Source organism: Mauremys reevesii, linkage group 3 (genome assembly GCF_016161935.1).
Source record: "Mauremys reevesii isolate NIE-2019 linkage group 3, ASM1616193v1, whole genome shotgun sequence".
In the NCBI taxonomy this organism is placed as follows: Eukaryota; Metazoa; Chordata; order Testudines; family Geoemydidae; genus Mauremys; species Mauremys reevesii.
In genome coordinates, this window is record NC_052625.1 from 191,010,066 (window position 1) to 191,036,001 (window position 25,936).

At 42.2% G+C, this 25,936-nt stretch overlaps 1 protein-coding gene across 4 annotated transcripts in view; it reads left to right on the forward strand.

Moving 5' to 3' along the window:
- KLHL29 (kelch like family member 29) overlaps positions 1–25,936 on the forward strand; it is a 544,314-nt gene that overhangs the window by 500,544 nt on the left and 17,834 nt on the right. For all 4 annotated transcript variants that reach the window (XM_039532518.1, XM_039532519.1, XM_039532520.1 and 1 more), the window contains 3 exons: positions 3,332–3,514; positions 5,753–5,933; positions 14,505–14,698. In XM_039532518.1, coding sequence (XP_039388452.1) covers positions 3,332–3,514; positions 5,753–5,933; positions 14,505–14,698 — 558 coding nt within the window. The remainder of the gene's footprint in view (positions 1–3,331; positions 3,515–5,752; positions 5,934–14,504; positions 14,699–25,936) is intronic.

Sequence of the window (25,936 nt, forward strand, 5' to 3'; positions counted from 1 at the left end):
TCCCCACTCCCCTAAGTTCCCTGTGCAGCAGCCGCCCACTAGGCTAGTAATTGCCAGGCAGTGCAGCTGTCCCTCCCCTCACTGCCATGTGCTGCTCCTGCCCTCTTCCTTGGAGCTGCTCCCAGGAGCCTCCTGCTGGCTGTGCGGGGGAGTGAGAGGAGGACTAATGTCAGGGTGTCCCCCTCCCCTCTGCTCCCGCACCCCGCTCACCCCATCTTCCATACACAACAGGGCTCAGGATGTAGGGAGCTTCCTGACAGCAGCTGCCGTCTCAGCTTGCTGATCTACTTAAAAAGGCAGTGTACTGAGAGTGGGGGCAGCGTACTTAAAGGAGTAATGCGCATGTCTCTCTCACACACACGGTGTGTGTCTCTGTCTGCCATGCTGTCTCCCCTCCCTCCATTCGTGTTGCCTTGTAGAGTGTGAGGCTACATTAACAGCAATGTGCTAACCCTTGAGGTAACCCTTGAGGGCTCAGCCGATTGCCAGTTCATCATTTAGCAGTAAGGCATTCCCTGGGAAATATCCCACCCTCTTCCACCCTCTAACTTCACCACCTCAACCAAACGTCACAATCATCATTGCTGTGTACGGTATTAAATTGTTTGTTTAAAACTTATACTGTGTGTCTGTATATATATATATATATTGTCTTTTGTCTGATGAAAATTTTTTCCCTGGAACCTAACCCCCCCACCCCACCCCCATTTACATTAATTCTTATGGGGAAATTGGATTTGTTTAACATTGTTTCACTTAAAGTCACATATTTCAGGAACATAACTACAACGTTAAGGGAGGAGTTACTGTATTTAAAGTTGGGCTCCCACACCTAGACAACACTTCTAAAAATGTGGTCTTTGTCTTCTCTGCCTCAGCTTTTTCAGGACAATAATATTTTCTTACCTTCCTCTCAGGGTATTGTGGGGATCAGTTGATTAATTATTGTAAAGCAGTTTTCACTTTCACAGCACTATGTAGATGTATTCTTATTTCAATACCACAAGTCTTACAATATCAGATCAGGCTGTTTGTCGCATTCAAATCAAAAGGATCACACAAGATATATTATGTTTAAAACACGCACACACACACACACACAATCTATGAAAAAAGCGTTGCTTCAAGAAGCTTTCCACATGGGGCATACATGTGTTTTTTATCTAGCAAAAATAAAGAAGAAGCAATTCTCCAGTGTAATAAATCAATCTGTATCAAGGTAGTGTTAGAAAATTTCTAAATACTTGTTACTCTGGAAGTTAGTACAAATAGTATGGATCAAACAACTGCTACAAATAAGAATCAGAGGTGTAAGAACTATGTGAAACTTTCCTGTGTGTTTTGCTTGGTGCTTCTTCCGAGCAAGTACAATGACAAGGCTAAGCAGACTTCCTGATGTACACGGCTATTGAAGCTAGTACGGTATATGTAATGTATATCGAGCCTCATCACTTGCAGCTTGTGGAGACTGCCTAATCAAAGCACTTTTCAGATGACTTTCAATAACAATTCACACTAAAAAGTCTTTCGCTGAAGACGGCTAATGGTGCGATGTTTGAAGATTTTTGAAAAATGCTTATTTTATCTTTGTAAATAAAATTATAGATGTAATGCAAACCTTTTACAGAAGCTTGTTGATGAGGGGAAAGTAATTCTTCTGGGATAAGGGAGGGTGATTATATTTTTTTAGGTCAGAGTCTAATTATATAGAACCATTTATTTTGCATATTGTCTACGTTTATGGATGCACAAAGGATCTCCAAACGCCCTTTGTGGGTCTGCTGCAGGGTGTGAGATGCCCTCTCAAGGTCATTTATTATCAGCACATTATCTTTAGCACATCAGATTACATTTTCTGGTATGTACTAAAAATAATGATCTCTCATTACTAAGGAGTATTTGTTTAAAACTGTATAGTATTTTAGGTTCATAGCTTAATAAGAGAGTAAACTTGTTTGAAGAATACTTAAATGTGAAAACTCAAAAATCCAGATGATGGAGGACAACAATCCAATATTCTGGTGAATAGTACTTTGCACCAGGGCCTGCTGTTTCTGCTATTACACTGAGCACTAAATCCAAAATATCTCAAGCACTCGACAGTGAGTGTTTCAGGCCAGAGGGTGTCAAGCAGTTAAAATGTGATGTACCATAGGAATCCGGTATAGGGGCAGATCCTGAGAGTCTTGCTCAGATTTACCTCAGACCAAGCACTGAGTAAACTGTGAGTTAAAACCTCAGTAGATGGGCCCCTGTAACTACCCTTCACACCAGCAGGGGATGTGGCCCAGTGTACACCTAAGATTAAAGGTTTTGGAAATCTCCGTCTGCGCAGGTAAATCTAAATCAACGAGCTCTTTAAGGAATGGACTGCCTCATCACTGTGTGTTTGTACAGCATGTACCACCGTGGGGACCTGATCCAGGACTGAGGTGCCTGCGCACAACTGTAATGCACATATAACAATAATAATTAATAACTAGGCAAAGTTTGTTTGGGATAATGTAACCCACACACCTCTGGTGTGGTGTTCTGTCCCATCTAGTGACACCACTTAAAGAGAGAGATTATGAGTCTGCTCTGTAGCCAAAGCTACGAGCCCGCTGGCTTTTAGTTCATGTGGTAAAGGCTCATGCACTAAGTTCCAGAGGTCTCAGGTTCAGTCCCACCCGCCGATGACCAGGGTCTGTTGGTGTTACGTAAGCACACAAGAGTACTTTGAAAAAGGGCCCCTTTGAAGGAGTGGATGGAAAACAAACTTAAATGTTGAAGAAATGCAGCCAAGAGGGATAAAGCCTAAAAGTTTTCAATGCATCAGTCTTTGGTGTGAGGATACATTAATCAAGGACAAAGCCAGGTGGCAGTTTACATGCTTAAGATCAAATCCTGATCCCAGTGAAGTCATTGTCCATCTTTTGATATAGAGGCCTTTATATTATCTTTCCCTATTATGTGGGGGTGGGGTTGTATCCAAATACGACTGGTTCCAACCCTCTTTATTAAATCCTGTTATGTTTAAATTGTATCTCCTCACTCCCCATTATCACTATGTCCTTTTCACCTTCTCCCCACCCTCCTCCAGTTTTATCATTCAGCCTACAATATTTTTTCATAGGTGAGCCTTTAATAAGCTGCAACAATATTCAAGAAACCAAATTATAAATGATAGGCTAGCTGCAGACTATTGGAGACCAAAAAAAGACTTGTTTTTCTAAGTATATTTTTAATGGGCCTAGAGAAATGGATTGACTGCAAAGTGCTTTTAGATAGGTTACCTTCCCGGTGAGAGATGATGCTTTCTTAGAATGTATTTTGGTTAATTGCATCCTAGGTGTGGCCGAGGTAATAGTCCTAGTGGGAGGTCGTCAGATGATTGGCATGAACCAACGAGCTTTAACGGCGGTCACTTGCTTAAATCCTCAAAACAATAAATGGTACCCATTGGCCAGCCTGCCTTTCTATGATCGGGAGTTTTTCAGTGTAGTCAGCGCTGGAGACAACATCTATCTTTCAGGTAAGTAGCATACACATTGGGAGCAGAAAAGCACTGGCTCCTCACAATCTGTATTGTACAGTGTAAGCGGGAAGGAATGGTTGCCAGTTTAATTCAACCACCCCTCGGGGAAAGGAAAAAGCAAACAAATATGCTTTTATCACTCTCCATTTCACTTCAGCTCCAATTTCCTCCCAGAGCAGTCAGCAGCACATTTTGCAGTTATATAGAGAATAGGTTGGACAACCATCAAACCTGTGAAAGAGGTTTCCAGGTTGTCGTAACATAGTTTAAAACAGTGGCTGAAGTTGGGTCTAAATGGTGGGTTGCTGCATTCAAGATTGACTGAGCTGCTGAATATGTGACCTACACTTAAAATATTTGCTTACAAGAGTGTTGTTGAAATCTTTCTTTTGATAGTAGACTGTAGACCTATAATCTTGTTAGGTTCAATGCTCCTGAAGCAACGCTCCTGAAAAGGGTTTATCTAAAAGAGTTGACGACTTCAATTTGTGCTTGAAGTATAAAGGTGTCTGTATTCAATCATATGGTACATTTCCTTGGATTGGGGAAAAAAGCAACCTCCAGTAGGTAATTGTAAGGATCCCCCTAGTGGTCCCTGAGTGTAAGTTTGATTATCTGAGAACAGAAAGAATCTCAGGCAAGGAGTGGTTTGCGTGGTTTTGAATTCCCCCATCACTTCTCCTTATGCTGATTAGAGAGATGTTAGAAACCACCGGAGCTGAATAAAAACTTATTGCTACCAATTTAGCCAAATCTCTTTGTTTTCCTACCGGTGTTAAGTTCCCCAGTGGAGGTCTTTGTGCAATGCCGGCCATTTTGTTAACCTAGTTTCTATTAGGAATCCTATTAGGAATCCACATTGCAGACTGTGTAATAACTAGAGTTGTGCAAAAGATTAATAATGAAATCCAACCCCCCAAAGTTTATTAGATCCCTTTCTTGTGAACCTGGTGGATCTGGGCCAGTTTATTGTACTGGGTGGAAACCATGTAAAAGTCAGGAGCCTCACATGGTTTCAGTGCAAAACTTGCTGAGTACCACTGGGTTTTTTTGCTTTGCTCAGATGTGAAACACAAAGCAAATATAAAAGTAAAATAAAATAAAACCACCTGAAACTGCTGTGTTCCACAGTGGATAACACAGGAGGTTTAATGAAATATCCTTTGGTAAAGCATTACTGAGGAAGAAGCATGGTATTGTCATTAAGGCATAGAACTGAGACTCTGGGTTCTGTTCCTGGCTCAATCACTGACTCCTGGTGTGGTCTTAGATAAATCACTTTGCCTTTCTGTACTTCAGTTTCCTATTCTGTAAAACAAGTATAATAATACTTACCCACTTTATGAGGTGTTGGAAAGTGAAACACTTTGGGACCTTTGACTAGAAAGAGCTACAGAAATATCCAGTATTAGTATACTGCTTGATCATTTTAATTTCTTTGGCAGTGCCTATAAGACTTGCTCTGCACTGTAACACAAAACCAAACTAAACATGGAAGTGAAGTCTGAAAATTAGGAGTTAAACCTTAAAATCCCCTAATTCTACTTTATGTGTACAAAACATGTTGTTTCTATTCCTTGCCACTTAACTGAATTAAGCATTCTGGGTTTCAGAGTGGACAGTGTCTAGCAAGCCAGTCAGTCTCTGCCACGACACCTTCTTACAAGTGTGTGGTAATTTAATAGATTGGAACATATTTATTGTTGGATGTGTATATTCCTTTATGCACATGTCCTTCTTAGTCTGACATCTTGATATCCTCATGTCATCTTAAAAAAACAAAACTTTGAGATGCATGAATAAATGACACAGATCTGCTTCATAGGAACAGTAAAAGCAGCAAAGAGTCCTGTGGCACCTTATAGACTAACAGACGTTTTGCAGCATGAGCTTTCGTGGGTGAATACCCACTTCGTCGGATGCAAGAACGTTCTTCGTTCTTGCATCCGACAAAGTGGGCATTCACCCATGAAAGCTCATGCTGCAAAACGTCTGTTAGTCTATAAGGTGCCACAGGATTCTTTGCTGCTTTTACAGATCCAGACTAACACGGCTACCCCTCTGATACTTCATAGGAACAGATGCTCCCTATTGAGGGTGATTTATTTTAATTACTCAAATGTCATTTGAAGAGCTTTTACTTGGTAACTGGCTTAGATTGCAACATACAGTGAACTACCTGCATCCAAATTCTCACTTAATTCTCTCCTTTTCTCACCCATGCCTTGTTGGCAGGTGGCATGGAGTCTGGTGTCACGCTGTCTGATGTCTGGTGTTACATGTCCTTACTTGATAACTGGAATCTCGTATCCCGCATGACAGTCCCAAGGTGTCGACACAACAGCCTGGTGTACGATGGGAAAATTTATACCATTGGAGGCGTTGGTGTGGCAGGCAATGTTGATCATGTGGAAAGGTAAGGGTCTCCTCCTAAAGAAATTATTTGACATGTGATGTAAAAGCACACTGTTGACTCAAATTAGCTCCAAAATTTTGATTTGGTCAAAACAAGCTTTTACAGAAGATAAGAAAAATAGAAATATTTACCCTTTTTTTAAAAGTTCCAGTGAAAAAAAAATTTATTAAAACAAATATGTAGTAGCTTGTGGTGTGGGAACTGGAGGGGAGACATATCAAATTCATCTCATATAGGCATCCATTACATGGGAACACTTTTCAATCCGTATTGAGTTGTGCTGGATGGAGCACGGTGGGAACCAGATTTTTCATTTAATTTTTGAATGCTTGACTTTGTAAACTTAATGCTCTTTTAACATAGTTTTCTTTATGTAATTATATATAATAATATATAAATATTGCATATAAAAACTAAGTTAAAAGAAAATATTAAGGTTGCAAAGTCAAGCACGCAAACGTTAGGAAATCCTAGAATTAAGGTTGCCTGTGCAATTTTCATTTGCCCTCCTTGTGTATATGCATTATGATTAGAGCTATGCGAATAACTGATTTTTCAATATACTGGCAGGTCCAAAAAAAGCCTGCCCAATTTTTTAACGTGGGCAAAACAAAGTATTTCTCTCTAGCTGCATTCTCCGAAAAGACTGAACCATTTTGTCTAGAATTTTCCACACACAAAAAATCACCATGAGGCAGACACCCAGCATAGAAAATTCATCCCAAATGGTTAATGTCTGGTAAAGTTGAAGCTGAAAAAAGGTCTTAGTATGGGAAGTATCAGGCAACCTTAATAATAGGTGGGGCAGCCCCTCCTATCATGTAATAATAATAATAATAATCTGCAACCTTAAACCTACCTCTTTGTGCTGTAGGATCATACTGTAATTGCATGATTACCTACTGTTTTTCTCAGCATGGATCATGAGTAGGGTTCAAACCCAGTTCCTTCAGCTCCACATTACAGATTTTTTTGAGCATGAGCTAATGATTAAGTAGGAGCAGAAGAACGATGTTGCCCTCTATCTTGACCAACTTCTAGAGGCATGCACTCTTTGTAGTGGGTAATACAGCTATTTGTGAAATGTATCGCAATCTCTGGGCAGGTCTACACTGGGGGGGATCGATCTAAGATACACAACTTCAGCTACGTGAATAGCGTAGCTGAAGTTGAAGTACCTTAGATCGAATTACTTACCGTCCTCACAGCGCGGGATCGATGTCCGCGGCTCCCCATGTCGACTCCGCTACCGCCGTTCGCATTGGTGGAGTTCCGGAGTCGACAGGAGCGCGTTCGGGGATCGATATATCGCGTCTAGATGAGACGCGATATATCGATCCCCGAGAAATCGATTGCTACCCGCCGATCCGGCCGGTAGTGAAGATGTACCCTCTGACTCTACAACAGTATTAGTGACGGATAGCACAGCTAAGTAGGCATTCATTCGGAAAGACACTGGGGTCTTGGTACTACTATTGCAAAGGCCTAGGTTCTGTTCTCAGGTCTGCCAGAAGTAACTGTGTACAACCTCTCAGCAAAACAAGAGAATCAGATGTGTTTGCCATGAGCTCCTGGCTCCTAGACCAGTGCGCCTTCCCCTAGGCAAAAGAGGATGTGAGTAGTGTGGAGCTTGGTCTCTGTCTTCACATTTTAACATTGTACCTGAGATGTGGCACACACATAACAGGGCTACCAAATGTGTGTGTCGTACAAGGTGTGTGACACTTTGCATGTCTGCGAGTAAACCTTTCCATGCAGTGTTTGCAATCCCATCATTGCAGAGGTGAAATGAACAAAAATGAAACTGACTTTGTTCATTGTCTCAGTGAATGAGAGAACACAGAAAGTAAACAAGCAGCATAAATAGTGAAGAGTAAATGGATTTTGCTAGCATTGTGCATGCTGTACACTCCAAGCTGATGATGAGTGGGCCCAGGGGGACTAAAACTGTTTCATGGGTTTGCAAAATTTCTTCAAATTTCCAAACCTCTTCTCCTGTAATTTAAAGTCATGTTTGTTTTTTTTTACAAGGGAAGTGTAGGGGTGTTTGTTTTTTTAAAATCCTCTTTTAGATAAAGAGGAATGACAGCGATGCAAGCAAGTGTCCTGTGTGCACTAGTAGACTGTATTTAGTTTTGATTAGAGTATGTCTTTTTGCCTAGTCTGTTTCTTGCTCTGCTCTGATTCTCATGTTCTCTCTTAAACAGACCATCAACAAAAAAAAAGAACAGTTTGTATTTCCAAAACCAGTGACTGTGTAGGCTTAGAATTAGGCAAAGCCGGTCCTTCCCCTTCCTAATACTAATAGTAGTACTAATAGTTAGTCCTGCCACAAGTGCAGGGGGCTGGACTAGATGACCTCTCGAGGTCCCTTCCAGTTCTATGATTCTGTGATTCCCCAGACCCCCTGTCCCTCAAGATCAGCCTCCAGCCCCCAAAATAAGTCTTATGACTCTTGGAATTATCGTCACATGTCTCATCATATTTGGTATTTTTCTTAAGTCCCCAGCTCCCAGAGTCATACGATTGCATTAGAATCTGAGCTTACATTTTAAAGGTGAGGAGCACATGTCATAGCTCCATTGAATTTCTAGCCCTTGTGGTTGTGGAGAAAAACTTGAAAACATGCACCCTACTGGCTCAGAAGCCAGAAGGCTAATAAGAGAACCCCTAATGTATTTTTTAATCTCATGATTTTAAGGCAATTCTCATGATTTGGAACTCTTGGGGTTGGAAGCACTGCAAGAATGAACTTAACCTGAGACCACGTGGTGCCTGCACATTGTGATCTCACAGAGACACACACGTTCTGATGAAAGATTTTGTGGCTCCGGCCCCAACAAGCCTTAAACTGAGCATGCTAGAATATTTACAGTTTAAAAAAACAAGGCTAGTGTAGGCCTGTTATGCATGCTTATCTAGTAGAATAGTAGGCTTTCTCCATATCATTTCAATGCATTCTGCCTCTGCGGGGGTAGGTAAGCCCTTGTGATGGGGATTTGTTAAACTCGCAATTATAATTAATCTGCTATTTTCGATAAAAGTGACTTATGAGAAGCAACGGTTGAACAGAGTGCATGCCTAGATTGTGTGTCCCTTCTGGGTTATGCTGGGAGATCAGAAGTTTTTAAAAATTAAAGTGAAGTAGAGGGATTAAAGAGTGTGTTAGTTTCATTACTTAAATCATTTGTGGGCACGTGTGTTACGCGTTCGGTTTTGGAATTGACATTCTGGGCTTTTAACAGTAGAAAAGTGAGGAGAGAAAAAGTTCACCTTAAAAACTGCAACCCACAGACTGACATTATTCAAACAGAAACATCTCCCAATTGCCCCAACATTCTAATTTTAGCAGGTACTCAGGAAATTGAAGGCAGATGGAATAATTGTTCCAAGTCTTATGAGCAATGAGGCATTTTGAATTTGGGTCATCTCTTTCAGGAGAATCAGTAATGTTCAGAACAATGTTAATTTAATTGCTCAATTTTCTGATGTCACATGCACAATTAAAATCCAACTCGGAACTTCCCAATTCCTTACTTGTGTGGGGGGGTTTGTGGTTATGACCTACACTAATAGAGAGATTACATTTTCCACTATAGTGTGGATTGGACATTGCTTTTTGAATGTGCCAGTTTGCTTTGGATGGGGCACAGAAATACAGTCTCAGGAGACCATCTATGCCTTTAGATCATTTATTATCCAGACTAGATAGTATTACGTACAAAACACTGCATTACAAGAAATGTTGAAGTTGCAAAGTCAAACACTCAGAAATTAGGAAGTTCCAGAATTAAGATTGTCTGTGCAATTTTTAGTCAGCCCCTTTGTGAGTATACATTATGATACTGTTATGAGGTGGGGCCAAGATTTCATTCTTTGTCTTCTAATATATCTTTCAAGAGCCAAGCGGGTGCCACTAGGATGGGCAACCTTCTTAAAACCTAAATAGATACATAAATAGACAGATATGTGTAATGCATCCTTATTATTTATTAATTTATTGAAATAACGTGTACATGCCAGCTGAGCTGAATCATAGACTCACTCTGTGAAATGGATGTTTTAAGCACATCGACTCATCTTCTGTGGGATTGGATTGTTGGGCTATGTTTTTGGAAGAAGGTTGTTAAGGAAATAGCAGTGACACTACAGTTCTCTATCGAGCCCCTCTGGCAATTTTGTGTGTAACAGGAAATAAGTCCCTAGATGTTTAAGGTGAGAGATTTGCACACCAACCTGTCTGCTTCTGTTACTCCTGAGGGAATTCTGCACCAAAATATTAAAGATTATGCGCACAGTATTTTAAAATTCTGCAAATTTTATTTGTCAGTAAATAAATGGGGCTCCAGCATGGCAGTGGGGAGCATAGACCACTGGCTGCATTGAGGTGGGAGATCACCCTGAAGCCCCCACCTCCCTCAGTACAGGGACTCAGCAGTGAGGCTGCACCTGACCCTGACACAGCACAAGGGCCGGGCCTGCCCCAGAAACACCCCAGGGCCCTGCCCCTCTGCACCAGGTGCACCAGGTGTGGGTAGGTAGGGTCCAAGTGTGGAGGGGCTTAGTGTAGGGGAGACCCAGGTGTGGGGTGAGAGGTTTCTGTGTTGGGCAATCTGGCTGTGGGGGGGCTCAATGGGAGATCTGAATGCACAGGGGCTCATTGAGGGGTTTCGGGTGCAGGGGCAATGGGACACTGCAGGGGATCCAGGTGACGGTGGTTGGGGCTCAGCAGGGGCAGTAGCATAGCTAGGTGGGGAGCAGAGGGAGCACCTGCTCCCCCGAGCCCAGAATTCCCCAAGTGGCGCCTTTTCCACTCGTCCGTGATTTCGGTGGCGCGCCGCTCCATCTTTCGGTGTCCTTGCGCATGCGCCGCTCCATCTTTCAGCAGCATATCGGCACATGCGCAGGGCCGCCGAAATGCCGCCAAAGGACATGCGCCTTTTTTCTCCGCCGCTCCCTCTCGGCAGCAACCCTGGCTACGCCGCTGAGCGGGGCGGGGGCCTGGGTGTGGGGAGAAGAGGCTTGATGTGGGTGTCTGAGTGTGGGGGGCTCGTCGGAGGGGTCTAGATTAGGGGGGCAGGACTTCTTAGGGTGAGGATTCAATGGGCCTGCTTAATGGGGGAGCCCCAGCTTCTGCTGAGGGGACACCGCATGTCGGACTCCCGCTTCCCCCCGCAATTTCCCTATCCCCTGTTCTTCACCATCCCCCTCCCCTCACTCCAACATTCCCCTGCCCTATTCCACCCCCTTCCTTCCCCACTGCCTCTTCCCCTCACCCCTTCGCCTCCCTTCTCTCATTTCCCCCACCCCTTGCTTACCCAGCCACACTGCCAGCACTCACTGTTGCACAGAAAACAGGAAGGCTCCCAGCACACAAAAGGAGAGCACAGCTGACACTGGAGGCAGCGTTTAGCTGCAGAGTCAGTGGAGCCTAGATGCAGCCTCCTTCCTTCAGCTGGGCAGCTCTGCGCTTGCAGAAATGGGGGGGGGCCAGTGGCACATAACTGTTTGCCCCCCCCCCATGCCTCACCTCTGTTTGGGGGGGGAAGTCCCCCCAAAAAACTGCATCAATGGTTATCCCCCACACAAACATATGTGGCTTTCCTGCCATTTTCTGCAAGGAAGTACAGGAATTCTGCAGGGGGTAAGGAGGGGGCATTTTCTGCCAGTGCGCAATCCCGCAGAATCCCCCCAGGAGTATTCTGTGCTTGTGTACAAATAACGGATGGAAGAATGAAGAGGATCTGTGAACTAGATTTCTAGATAATGGATGGGGCTTCTTACTACTTGAGAGCTGAAACAGCAGCATATGCTGACTGTATATATGGCTAAATGTTTATGGATTTTGATACTTCATAGTAATTATACTTCATAGTAACTACTTAGTAGTAGTAACATAGTAAGTATGTTATTCTGATACAGGGCCTCTAGATTTATCTAAAATTGGCTGACTACTTTGATTTATATGTGCACATGGAATACAGTTTAAAAAATTAAATATAAAAATAATTTGTAATTGTCTCTTTACACACTGTTTCAGAACCTACTGTTATATTGATGTCTTAACAAAATTACATCTAAAATCTTGTCCAAGAATAGTTCATTAAGATCCTCAGAACAGTCAGAAGGAAATGAAAAAGGCAAAACCATTAATATGATTTTAAACATCATGTGAGCCATCTGGAGTGCAGATCGATACTACACAATGAAGCTTTATTTTGAATTGCATCCTTCCTGAAAATTGTATTCCAAAGTTAAATAATGTACAAGGTAGTGAAGGGTTGGTGGTCTATAAACTACTGATAATGATAGCATAAAGACTTTATAATGTGAATAAATTAAAGCATTCAGTCATAAGGCTGTTTAACCTTAGAAGGAGAGAAATTAAGAGGCCAAGGAAAAGTGGGGGAAACGTGTTTTCAGATGAGGTATGAAAAGAGTTGGAGAGTTCATAAGGCAGAGAGCTGCTCCAAACGACAGAAGTTGCAGTGGAAAAGCCTGTCTTGCCATTAATGCTGAGATTTTGGGAAAGGGAAGAGAACGAAAGCACATGCTAAATGAGATGAGTGAGGTGAGAGAAAGATCAGTCCTACGAGGGAAAGCTGAGGAATGCAGAATTTTCAAAACAAGGAGGGTTATTTTTATTTTGCAGGTCTAGTCCATAAAATGGAATGAGGTCAATAGACCCACAGTGTTTGGGGAGGCCCGCCACCAGAGAATGGTGTGGACAGGCTTGGAAACAGGGAAGCAGGAGCTAGCATTGGCATAGTAGAGAGCCAGAAGTACTGTGAGCACCTTTGCAGAGGGAAACCTTTGGGTGGATGGGATCCCGTAATTTAAGTCTTAATTTACTGCTGTAAACAGCAGAGTCAAATGAGAGGTCTGAGTCAAGGAAAGAGTTCAAGGTGGATATTTTTTAGGTTAATTCTCTTGGCTGTAAGCAGTTGAATAGAGTGTCAGAAGATACTCACCACTATTGTAAAAGTGGCAGTTAAAGATGGAGATAACAAGAACGAAAGGAAGAATATAAATAGAAAAGAGCAGAAAGCCAAGGGATGAACTGGTTGTGATTTTTCTCTGCACAAGAAAGTTGCATTGATTTAGCTTTATTCTGTTTTTAAACCAATGTAGTTATTCTGGTGCAAATCCCTGTGTGGACACTTTAGGAGTTGACTGGAGTTAAACCAGAATGATCTGATGTTTGGAAAACATGCCAGAGAGAGACTTAAGAAGCTCAAACTACTTAGTCTGCACGCTCGGACTGGGAGGCTCACTCCCCGATGTTGTGTAGACATACCCTGGCAGACTGAGAGATGTGTCACAAAGGGAGAATATCACTAGGAATAAATATGTCAGTTTCAGAAAGAGATTCTGAAGACCAGGAATCTAGAGTATTTGTATGTTATAAGTATCCATCCTGTTATCAGGAGCCAAAGCTCTAAATGGGTGATGAAGGCTTGTGTGTTTGCCATCCACATTCCATATTCCTCTGTTGAAACTAATTTATGATTTGCTCTCTTGTTGTCAGCAAAAAGAACGAGGAGTGCTTGTGGCACCTTAGAGACTAACAATTATTTGAGCATAGCCTTCTTGGGCTAAAACCTACTTCATCAGATGCATCCAGTGGAAAATACAGTAGGAAGATATATATACTACCATTTAGGCAACTATTATATGACTGAATGTACCATTACATGGAAATATTGAACCATGTTGTTTTCCACTGTCTCCAAGGCTCATTTTACTGGAGCTCTTTGGATCACTGCCACATTATATAAAAAAATAGATGTCTGATCTTATGACATTGTCTAAAATGAATCTTAATCCATTGTTTATTAACTGCACATCCTTATGGTCAATGGCTTAATTAAATCAGATACTGATGACCTTAAAACTAATTTAGTGCTCTAATGAATATTCTTTTCTGTTGCGCTACATGTTAAAAATGGATGCAATGAGGAAATCTTATTCCAGTAGCAAACTCCCCATTAACATTTGCAATATCCTGCAATGAAGTGTAGTAGTAGCTTGATACATACAGTGGCAATTAAATGAAGGCAATTTACACATGCACAAAATGTGCATTAATGGCTAGTTAACTAGAGTATAAAGAGCTATCATGTTGCATTATGTTTGATGATGTGATGAGCTTCACAAGCTAAACAATTTAAGTATATTAACAATTCCTTGCCTCTGGTTGCTGTTGGATATCACCACACTGATTTGCAAGAATAATCTTACTGTATTCCAATTAGTAGAAATTAATTAGTGGAAGTCATCTTGACAAAGGTGTCCTAAGTTTCTTTAGCCCAAGCTATAATTAGGCTTGAGAGGCATATGAAGAAATAGATCTGGTTTTCTCTGTGCCTGTATCATTATCTTCTTTAAAGGATAGAAAGAGGCATTAATGGCATTATCTACCAAGACAGTTGGATTGCTTTGGTATTAGACGGTATGTTTTCAGGTCTGTTTTATCTATCTGTCTATCTCTCAGTCTGTTTTATCTGTCATGCATTTACAACACATCCATCACTGTATTATCTGGACTTATTCCTATTGCTTTTGTTTTAGGTATGACACAATCACCAATCAGTGGGAGACAATAGCTCCTCTGCCAAAGGCCGTGCATTCTGCAGCTGCCACTGTTTGTGGTGGCAAGATCTACGTGTTTGGCGGGGTGAATGAAGCTGGTCGAGCCGCTGGAGTCCTGCAGTCATATGTCCCTCAGACTAATGCATGGAGTTTTATAGAGTCTCCAATGATAGGCAAGTGATCAGCATTTTACAATTTAAAAAAGAAATAAATGTCATGATATAAATGTCTGTACCACAAAATAAGTAAACCAAAGAGGCTCAATGTAAATATGTCTTTAATATAAGGCTGAGGAAAAGGTGTTTGTAATAGCAATGTTGGGCAGGGTTGGCAGCAGTATGTAGTAGATTAACCTGGAGATGCAGTGGTCTGGATCCTTCACTCAAGGCAAATGACACTCATTAATACCCTGGGATATTTAGCTAGAAGGGGTGGGTTCAAGGTCGGGACAGAAAGGAAAGTAACACAGATATGGATACCCTATACATTATACAGTGCATTAAAATTTTGTTATGCCATCAAATGTCACTTCATGCCTAGAACAATGCCATTAATTTAATGTATTATTATTACTGTTGTTGAAATTCCTCTTGCCCAAAGGAAGTGAAGGTCTTTTTTGCAGTAACTCATAGATGTTATTCAATGGAATTCACCCTGCAGGATAGAAAATCCACAAGACAGGTGGACTTAGGTGCCAAGCAGTTTGGGTGTCGGGACTTAGGTGGCTTTGTGCATGTCCACCGCAGAAATTCAGGCCCCTAGGGGACTTTATCATAGGTGCTTACAGCATTAGGTGGCATCCAAGTAGGGGTTTTGAGGATCTAAATTTTGCACCTAAGCACCTAAAATGGCATTTAGACACTTGCATCCCTTTACAGAGCTAGCCCTAAGTGACTTAGAAGCCTAATGTCTGTACTGGAGCTGGAAGATATAATTTCCAGCTCAAATAGACATACACACATTAGCAATGATCAAGCTAACATACAGATGGACTAGCTGCCCTGAGTATGATCCCATCTGAGATCCTATGTATGTATTAGAATAGATAACCCCTCCCACCACTCATGTCACTGTGGATAGACTTCTATTTTTTTGCACACTAGCTCCATCAGAGCTAGCACAGGTATGTCTATGAAGGCTGAAAAATTACACCTCCAGCTCCAGTGTAGACATACCCTAAGATCCATTCTCAAAAGTGACATAGGCACATAGGAGTCTAAATAGCATTGACTTTCAATGGGACTTCGTTTCCTAAGGCCCAGATCCTCAAACGTATTTAGGCGTCTAACTCCCATTGAAATCAATACTTTAGGCACCTAACTCCCAAGCGCCGGAACACCTTTGAGGATCCAGTCCTAAATTGCTTTTGAACACGGAACTCTTTTGAAACTTCAAACCAAGGGTGCCTTGCCTAAAGATTTTAAAGTCAATGTTAGATAGGATGCAACAGTAGGGTGCAGCACTACAATGACATGTATCAGAGGGGTAGCCGTGTTAGTCTGGATCTGTAAAAACAGCAAAGAGTCCTGTGGCACCTCATAGACCAACAGACGTATTGGAGCATGAGCTTTCGTGGGTGAATACGACGAAGTGGGTATTCACCCACGAAAGCTCATGCTCCAATACGTCTGTTAGTCTATAAGGTGCCACAGGACTCTTTGCTGCTTTTACAATGACATGGTTATTCAGGTTAGGCCTGAGCACATATGGATGTCCAAAAATAAACTACTTTTCCCCCTTTCTGTATATTAATTATTATTATTTTATTTATGTCTTTATTTATTTACTACATCCCTATTTCAGGCATCGTGGAAGAAGCAAGTTTTGGGGAGTCAGTTTTTGCCTATAAAATCTGTGTTTATAGCTTCCCCTGTGGATATAGCATTGCTCTTTTCCTTTTCCCTGGCTGTTCTTTGTGTCCAGTCTAATGTAACATGACATGCATATGATGTAGCATGAAGCACCCAGCAGGAGAGCATCAACCACCAACAATCATATTTATGTATTACAGCAATGCTAACAAACCTATTTCCTGGCTTTTTCCATCACATGGACACAATGGCTGCTGTTCCTATAATCGACTGAGTGACATTATGAGGTTTTTCTGTGCTCAGAGCATACTGCAAAAATGAATATATTATGCAAAAAAGTATTCTTTTTCCTTACCAAAATAGTACAAGTGCCACAGGAGCTGAGAATTCATTCCCTGGACTCGTTATATTGTCTAGCAGGTGTCAAGGCCGTGCGTGCTTGGAAAAATCATCCAAAAATATCCCAAGATGGGTACATCATACATTTTCAAATAAATTGTATTATTTCCCAACAAAAAATACATCAAAATCATCAATGGGGGTGGGGGATAGTATTTGTGCTCTTTTTGAGAAAATGTAAGTAATGCGTTAACAATATTCTGAAAGTGTGTAACATGCTGTGATTTTTATTGGGAAATAAATACTACCAAATTATTTGCAAATTTATAAAGTCATTTAACACAAGAGACTGAAAAAATTGCTCCCCTACTGGAGGACATCTGTGATAGTGATACTATGCTTGATCTTAACCAAAAGGCCCTGAGATTATTGAAAATATACTTTATTTTTGCAACTGCGAAGTAGTAGTAGTAGTAACCATATTGATAAAATGTCCTCCCACTAAAGCTCGGGGGACACTGTACAGAATGACATTCCACATTCAATATGATGAACCTTTAAAAACAAAGAGAAAAACAAAACCAGAGCGAATGGGACTTGGTGGCCTTTTTATAAAAGGAAAATGGAATTAATTCCAGCAGAGATCATATTTCATGCCCAAAATAAAAATGTGGTGCTCTCTTGACCTCAGATAAGATAATGTGCTCTTTAAATAAGTGTTATATGTGCTCAGATTCCCAGAATACAAGCCGCTCTTGAATGTAACCAGGACCAACCCAGTAAAGGGCTTTTCCACAACTAGTAATACTAATTTAAAACCAGTCTCTGATTCTAAGGTAATCAATGACAAGAATGCAGAGAGGGCAAGTATAGAATCATAGAACTGGAAGAGATCATCTAGTCCAGTTCCCTGCACTCATAGCAGGAATAAGTATTATCTGAACCACCCCTGACAGGGGTTTGTCTAACTGCTCTTAAAAATCTCCAGTGATGGAGATTCCACAACCTCCCTAGGCAATTTATTCCCGTGCTTATCCACCCTGACAGGAAGTTTTTCCTAATGTCCAACCCAAACCTCCCTTGCTGCAATTTAAGCCCACTGCTTCTTGTCCTGTCCTCAGAGGTTAAGAACAATTTTTCTCTCTCCTCCTTGTAACAAACTTTTATGTACTTGGAAACTATTATCATGTCCCCTCTCAGTCTTCTCTGTTCCAGACTAAACAAATCCAGTTTTTTCAATCTTCCCTCATAGGTCATGTTTTCTAGACCTTTGATCATTTTTGTTGCCCTTCTCTGGACTTTCTCCAATTAATTCCTTAAATGTGAAGCCCAGAACTGAACCCAATATTCCAGCTGAGGCCTAATCAGCACAGAGTAGAGTAGAAGAATTACTTCTTGTGTCTTGCTTACAACACTTCTGCTAATACATCCCAGAATGATGTTTGGGCTTTTTGGCAACAGTGTTACACTGTTGACACATATTTAGCTTGTGGTCCATTACAACTCCCAGATCCATTTCTGCAGTCCTCCTTCCTAGGCAGTCATTTCCCATTTTGTATGTGTGCAACTGATCGTTACTTCCTAAGTGAAGTACTTTGCATTTGTCTTTATTGAATTTCATCCTATTTCTCCAGTTTGTCCAGATCATTTTGAATTATAATCCTATCCTCCAAAGCACTTGCAACCCCGCCAGCTTGGTATCATCTGCAAACTTTATAAGTGTACTCTCTATGCCATTATCTAAATCATTGATGAAGAAACTAAACAGAACCGGATCGAGAACTGATCCCTGCGGGACCCCACTCGTTATGCCCTTCCAGCATGACTGTGAACCACTGATAATTACTCTCTGGGAATTGTATGACATATGGTAGCTCATACTTGTAAGTTCATCACTTCCAGAAAGTTGTGTGCTAACCTATCCAAAGCCAACCTTGGCACGAATGTTGGGATTTTAGGGGAATAATTTGTTTTAAATTATCTCAATGCTAGTGAAACAAGCTGGAGACCAAACTCCTCCCTCCATAGAACAGATATAGCATAGGCAGCAATATTGTGAGCTCTTCACACAGCCCTGCCAATCTGCCTCCAATCTGTGCCACTTAGATTTCTCCTAGGAATAAGAAGGTAGTCCCAGCTCTACATTCATGTAATCGCTGGCTTCTCTGCTGAGCCTGCCAGTAAGTGTACCAAATGAGATACTTGTGCACTAGGATTGAAACATGTTTCCCATACGTCACGAAACAGTTATCAGGCAGTAATAACTTTTTGATGACTGCAGACCTGGAAATATACTCAGTGGAGTCTGTAAGGCTCTGCCTACACTGCGGTTAGACACTCTGTGGCTGACCCATGCCTTCTGACTCGAGCTCGTGGTGCTTGGGCCAAGGGGCCATTTAATTGTGGTGCAGACGTTCAGGCTTGGGCTGCAGACCGAGCTCTGGGACCCTCTCACCTCGCAGGGTCCTAGAACTAAGGCTCCAGTCCAAACCTGAACATCTATACTGCGATTAAACAGCCCCTTAGCCTGAGTCCCGTGAGCCCAAATAAGTGGCCTGGGCAAGCCACAGGGTTTTAATTGCAAAGTAGACATATCCTTTGTGGACTTGAGATTATGTTGATTGGCAGGATTCTGTAGTTAAACAGTCTCACATCTCTTCTTCCCAGTTGCTAACATCTAACAAAGCTGCTACTTAGTAACAATTCTGGTAACTATAGTGCCACAAAATCAACCAAGCATTCATACTTGCACTGCTTATGTTTTCATTTCTTGCTATGCTGTCCTTACAGTGCTGAAGAAAATGTATTTCACGCACAACTTCCTAAGGCTTGTCTTTTTTAACAAGACCGCTGTAGACATGCTGAAGTCAGTGATTGTAAATAAGCATAATTATCTTGTCACTTTGTGTTTTAGTTCACTTTGTGTCTAATGCTAGGGCACTGAAATGTACCCTTTTAAGCAATATCAAATAACCAGTTGCCTACATTAACTCAGCTATAAGTTTTGATTTGTGTTTCTGAATGGGTTTTCCATTTAAAGCTACCCACACAGTTTATATGCAAAATAGGAGTTTTATTTACTTATCACCATAGTTAAATTTTAAAATCTGGTGAGTGCTGTGGGGAAGCACAGGTCAGGGACCCATGAACATTTCTGGTATCTATTCTAAATCTGATTTCTTCTACCATGTCCATCTCTGGATCATTAGGTTCCCCCCTAGACTTCAGCTCAGACTCTCGCATGGAAGCAAGGGGTGGTGACTTTAGGACTTGCTTCTGGCAAGTGTCCACCCTCTGTTTCCCTAGCTGCCTCACTGGTGGAGTTCCCCCTCTGCTCTTAAGGTGGGTAGCTCTCCCCTGACTAAGGAAGTTCTCCCCAGACTGGTGGATGAGGATGGGCCTCCTCTGGCTGTTGAGTGAGAGAACAGGGCTGCAGGCTCCTTCCCATTGCCAGCTATTTGGACTGGGCAGGCAAACACTGGCAGGAAGGGATAGGGGCTGCAGGATTGCCATTCAGTGCAGCTGCAGCTTGGCTTCCTTTCCTTGCATTTAGGATGATGTCATGGGACTACATCTGATGCCTCACGTGTTCTTGAAAGTGCTTGTGAGGGCAGGTGCATAGAAACACAGAAAGGGATTACCCAGTAGCAACTGCCCTGGCAATAGCTGGTGCAACCTGTCAGCTCAGTCCCAGCCTCTGAAAGGGCTGAAACTGTCAACAGGATGAGCCCACCTTAACATTTCCAGTCAGGCCCTATCAAATAATTCCATCCCCCCAACTCCTGTGTCAGATTCTTATTACCATGATCACACCATTATAAACAGAGCTGGTCTAAGGATTTGAGGGGCTATGCCCAAGCTCAGTGGTTTCCTCAACACACAGACAGTGTTTGGCAGGATCTTACCCCAACGCACACACCTTCCCCTTCACCCATTCTCCTGCTGCACCTGCCAACCTCCCCTGGCTGTGTCAGTTTATATCAGTTCACATTTTGCAAGAAAAGGGCTAGAAACTTATTTTTTTTTACTAAAATGGAAGCCTAAATTTTGCTTTTGTGGCTGTCTCTGCTAACCAGGGGCTTGCACAAGTCTCTACCAGCTCCTCAGTGACGTGTTGTCATGGAAACTTTCTCTTGGTGAAGATGGCAATACTCTATTAGATTCCTTTCAGTAAGGTTGGATAAGGAAAGACATTTAGGGCCTGAGAACACCAGCTATAATTTCAATTTATGTCTGGCTGTCTCTCTCAAGAGGATCTCAGGTATACAGGGTTATGTTGTTCACTCTTTTGCCTCAGAAAGGGCAGACAGGCACTAGAGGCGTTTGCATGTAGGCCAAAGATGTGCTTGGCATCCTTTTCTCCCATGGTGGGTATCACTGCACTCTGGAATGTGCTGAGACAGCGCATGGTAAACAGCAATTTAGATACTAGGGAAAGATCTGAAGCCAGGTCTCTGAGGCCTTCATCATTGCTTCATAAGGATGTCTGAGAGAATCAACCGGCTAATTATATGCCCAGCCTGAGTGTTCAGTCAGAGCACTACGGCTGTCATGAACACTTTGAAGACAATATTAACCACGTCTGTACATTTCTACTTCATAATTCTAGGGCTGATTTTGCCTTGTTTAATTTAAAGGAGTAACAATTCCTGTGATTTTCTTTTAGAAATTCAGAATCAGAGAAAGTAGAAGACTCCCTAGTCCAGGGGTGGCCAACCTGTGGCTCCTTGTATAGGCACCGAATCCGGGGCTGGAGCTAGAGGCGCCAACTTTCCAATGTGCTGGGGGGTGCTCACTGCTCAACCTCTGGCTCTGCCATAGGCCCTGCCCCCACTCCACCCTTTCCCACACCCTCCCCTGAGCCTGCTGTGCCCTCGCTCCTCCCCCACCCCGCAGAGCCTCCTGCATGCCAAGAAACAGCTGATTGGGAGGTGCGGGGAGGGAGGGAGGGAGAGGCGCTGACTGGCAGGGCTGCCGGTGGGTGGAAGGTGCTGGGAGCGGGGTGGGGAGCTGATGGGCGGCTGCTGACGTATTACTGTGGCTCTTTGGCAATGTACATTGGTAAATTCTGGCTCTTTCTCAGGCCGAGGTTGGCCACCCCTGCCTTAGTCCATCCTTCTGCCAGGGCTGGACTGTTCCAGACAGCATATTTTCTAGTGCTTCTTCCAGCTTAGTTTTAAACGTATCAAGCAATGGGTCTTCCACCTCTTCCATTGGGAAACTATGCTACACCCAACTAGATCTCCGAATTTTTTCCCAGTGTTAAACCTAAATTTTCCTTTTCTTCATTTCACTTAGCTATAATCCACATGTACCACTCTAAATAATGCCTCTCCCTCCGTGGTGTTTCAATATTTATTAAGGTCTCCGTTTACCAAAGCTGATAACATTTCAGCTCTTCTGGTCTTTCTTCACAAGTCAATCACTCCAGCCTCGTGATCTATTTTGTTGCTGTCAGTTCATCAGCATTTTCTTGGTTAGTTGGTGTCCAGGCCTGAACAAATTATTTCCGATAGTGCTTTTTGCTTTTGAAAAATACAAGAGTAATTTCCTTCATACAGAAAAAAGGTACTGTTGTGACTGAAGGCAAGAGACTTTGCCAGGGATTCATTTAAGTGCCTCTGGTGTATTACCTGTCCTCTGAAATTACAGAAAATCATGACCTACTACATAGTAAGCATAAATCCTATATTAGACAGAGAGGGAGCAAGTGCCAGTTAGCTATTTAGTTTAGATGAGCATGGAGTGTATGTTTCTTACCCCTTGTGTTAGTCCCTAGATTTGCCCACCCCTCCTCTTTAGATTTTCTGCACTGTCACCTCTGGTGCACTCTCCATTGATCCGAAGCTGGGTGTGTGCTTGGTCAGTGGTATAATACTCATTCCCATTTTCTCTTTCCCTCCCGTTCCCATGAGGGCATTGGCTTCAAGGAGCTGCAGCAGCTCCTTGCCTAATGTCTGACATCTGAGAACTGGCTGCTAATTACAATATTTGCAGTTCAGACCTCACAAGCTATGTTAAGAATCAGACTGCAGTCTCTGGGCTGCTGAGGGATGTCATCTTATCCCATTCCTGTATGTTGATTTGCTACACAAGGCATGAGTTTTTCTGCCTTAGATATGCAGGGAAAAGTGGAGAGAGACCGTTTTAAAAGCAGATTTGGTTTCCATTGACTAGTTTTCCAGTCTGTTTCATAAGCATACATATATTCACCTCATAAGGAATTCAGTGGACTATTCAGTAGGAATAATATCTGGATACAGTCATACAGTGGCGTGCCAGCATTTTTTTTTAAAATGTTTTGGCTGGTGTGATTTCAATAAGATGTTTACAATAGGGATCATTTCCGCCATTCATTTTAATACCATTTCAGGCTGTAACCAAGCACTGGCTCGGAATGCAATGTAAGATCTTTCAGCAGTTGCTGAGAGTGCAGCAGGACATTTTAGAATTCTGTCTTACTGAATATATAGTTTATTAATGTGATACTGTAGCCATAAGCCATAACAGAGAGAGCATATTGTTATTTTGAGGTTATTGGTATATGTCTCAGCTAGGCTAGATTTTTTAACCACCCAAGAAGTGCACCTGCCCAGTGATTTCCTACAAGTACAAACCACATCCTGGAATGACTTATTGCTAAAAGAATATCACTCACTGATATTAAACTCCCCCTTTATTTTGAAGAGCAACAATTGCAGTGAATAGAGTTATGCAGTGAGTTCTTTGAACAATAGTTCATAGCAAAATGATAGGGGGAAATAATAAAGCAGTGGACTTTACCTACCATTTAAAAAAAATCCTAACCTTTTTTTTTTTTTGCGTTTAAATCTCAACTAACTTTCTGTTGCAAAAACTATACATGGAATACTGGGCAGTTTCCAATTTAGATTTTATGACAGGACGTGGATTAAAGTGTCCAGATGTCTTCAAACTGCTGCTGAAAGGGTTCTTTGTGGGAAGGACAACTCTTTTCTCTTTCAGCCCCTTCCAGGGTGACCGTATTTCCCAAAGGCTGGGGCTGGCATTGCTGCTCAACCCCCCTTCCCTCCTGTACATTCCCCCGCACCCCACTTTTTTGAAAAAAGTGGGTCTTTGTCCCATTTGCTCTTGCCAGCTTGGTCTGATCAGTTTGGCAAGAGCAAACGGGGCAAATGGCCACTTTTTACCAAAAAAAGTCGGGACGGCTGGGACAGGGCTTCAAAAGGGATTGTCCTGGCTAAAACGGGACGTTTGGTCACCCTAACCCCTTCCTCCTCCCTTTTTTTTTTTTTTTTTTGGTCCTTCCCCATTTACCCATTCCCCCACTAGCCATTTAATATATAGAGTGATCCGGTTTTGTTCCTCAGTAATGTGGCCCAAGCTCTCTGTTCATGGGAGCTCAGTGACACATCTGTCATCATCATCAAAAAGGCCCAGTCAAAACATGGCTTTGGACAATTAGCATCTGGTTTCATCACTAACCTGCTAGCAAGTGACCTTTAAGTGGGGGAGGGAAATGGAGCATGTGGAGTGTTTGAATAAGGTTATCCAACCTTGAAGAGGAAAATTGAGAAAGGAAGGGGAATTGGTGCCCTCCAAGTGATGTGAGAGCTAAGGATGGATATTGGCCATCCACCTGGAGGAAACTGGAAGACCACATTTGGTTATCAAACCATGATGTCTAGGGGGAAATTACGAGTTTGGAGATAAATCAGTGGCACTTGTGGGAGTTTACTGCAGCCACGGTAATACAAAATATGTTGGTTTATATCTTTTCTGATCCCCATCTCTGTGGGGTTCCCTTATATTTTTGTAATATAAAGTCCTCACCAGAGATCAAGTTTGCTTGCTATGAACTTCTTCCTTCCTGAAACCTCTCAAATTTACTTTGTACTTACTTAGAAATTGTGGCTGAAGTTGAAAACAATAGAAGATTATGAATAGGTGAAATACTGAAAATAGTGATAGGAATCAAAGTTGATAGGCTGGTTCTCATTCTTTTACTAGAGTCAATCTGCTTGTTTAAAAAGAGAAAAATCTCACTTTTTAAATAACCAAGGGAGTTTCCTCTTTTTTGCTGATAGATAGGAATATGAAGGCAGCAATTCAGCCTCTTGAGAAGTTATTACTTCTGCCTTGAGGAAGCCCAAAATAATTTTCCTGTGAGATTTGGAAGTTTAATTCTGAGCTCTCTTTTGTGGGCTGTATACACTCTCTTGCAGAATGTTAGCCAGAGAGAGACCAGAAAAATTTGATAGTTAAATATAGAGAACAAACACACACACTTCAATTTTGAAACGGATGGGATAAGAGGTGTTAGGACAGATAAGTCTTTCTGCTATGTTATAATGGCTTAGTGGAGTTGAGAAGATATTGTTCTGTCTTCTAAGTGAATTAGTTTCTTCCCAGCTTTCTATTACATGATTATTATTTTTTAAATCACAAAGAGCGATGACATTGTCCTAAGGGTAATTTGTTTTTCGACATATCCATATAGATACTTGGTTAGCAACAGACTCCTCCTGTCTTTTTCCAGTAACTTGCCTTAGCCACTTCAGTACTTTCTACACTTGGTGACAGATTTCAGAGTAGCAGCCTTGTTAGTCTGTATCAGCAAAAACAACGAGGAGTCCTTGTGGCACCTTAGAGACTAACAAATTTATTTGGGCATAAGCTTTCGTGGGCTAGAGCCCACTTCATCAGATGCATGAAGTGAAAAATACAGGAGCAGGTATAAATATATGAAAGGATGGAGGTTGCTTTTGCATAGAGACTGTCTGGTTTGGCCAATGTACATGGCAGAGGGGCATTGCTGGCACATGATGGCATATATCACATTGGTAGATGTGCAGGTGAACGAGCCCCTGATGGTGTGGCTGATGTGATTAGGTCCTATGATGTTGTCCCTAGAATAGATATGTGGGCAGAGTTGGCACCGGGGTTTGTAGCAGGGTTTGGTTCCTGGGTTGGTGTTTTTGTTGTGTGGTGTGTAGTTGCCGGTGAGTATTTGTTTCAGGTTGGGGGGCCGGTGGGATGCTGTCTGTAGGCGAGGACTGGCCTGTCTCCTAAGGTCTGTGAGAGTGATGGATCGTCCTTCAGGATAGGTAGTAGATCCTTGATGATGCACTGAAGAGGTTTTAGTTGGGGGCTATAGGTGATGGCTAGTGGTGTACCGAGAAGTCACCTACTACAAGACAGGGCCCAACAAAGAAAGTAACAGAACGCCACTAGCCATCACCTACAGCCCCCAACTAAAACCTGAACTTAATTTCCTCATTA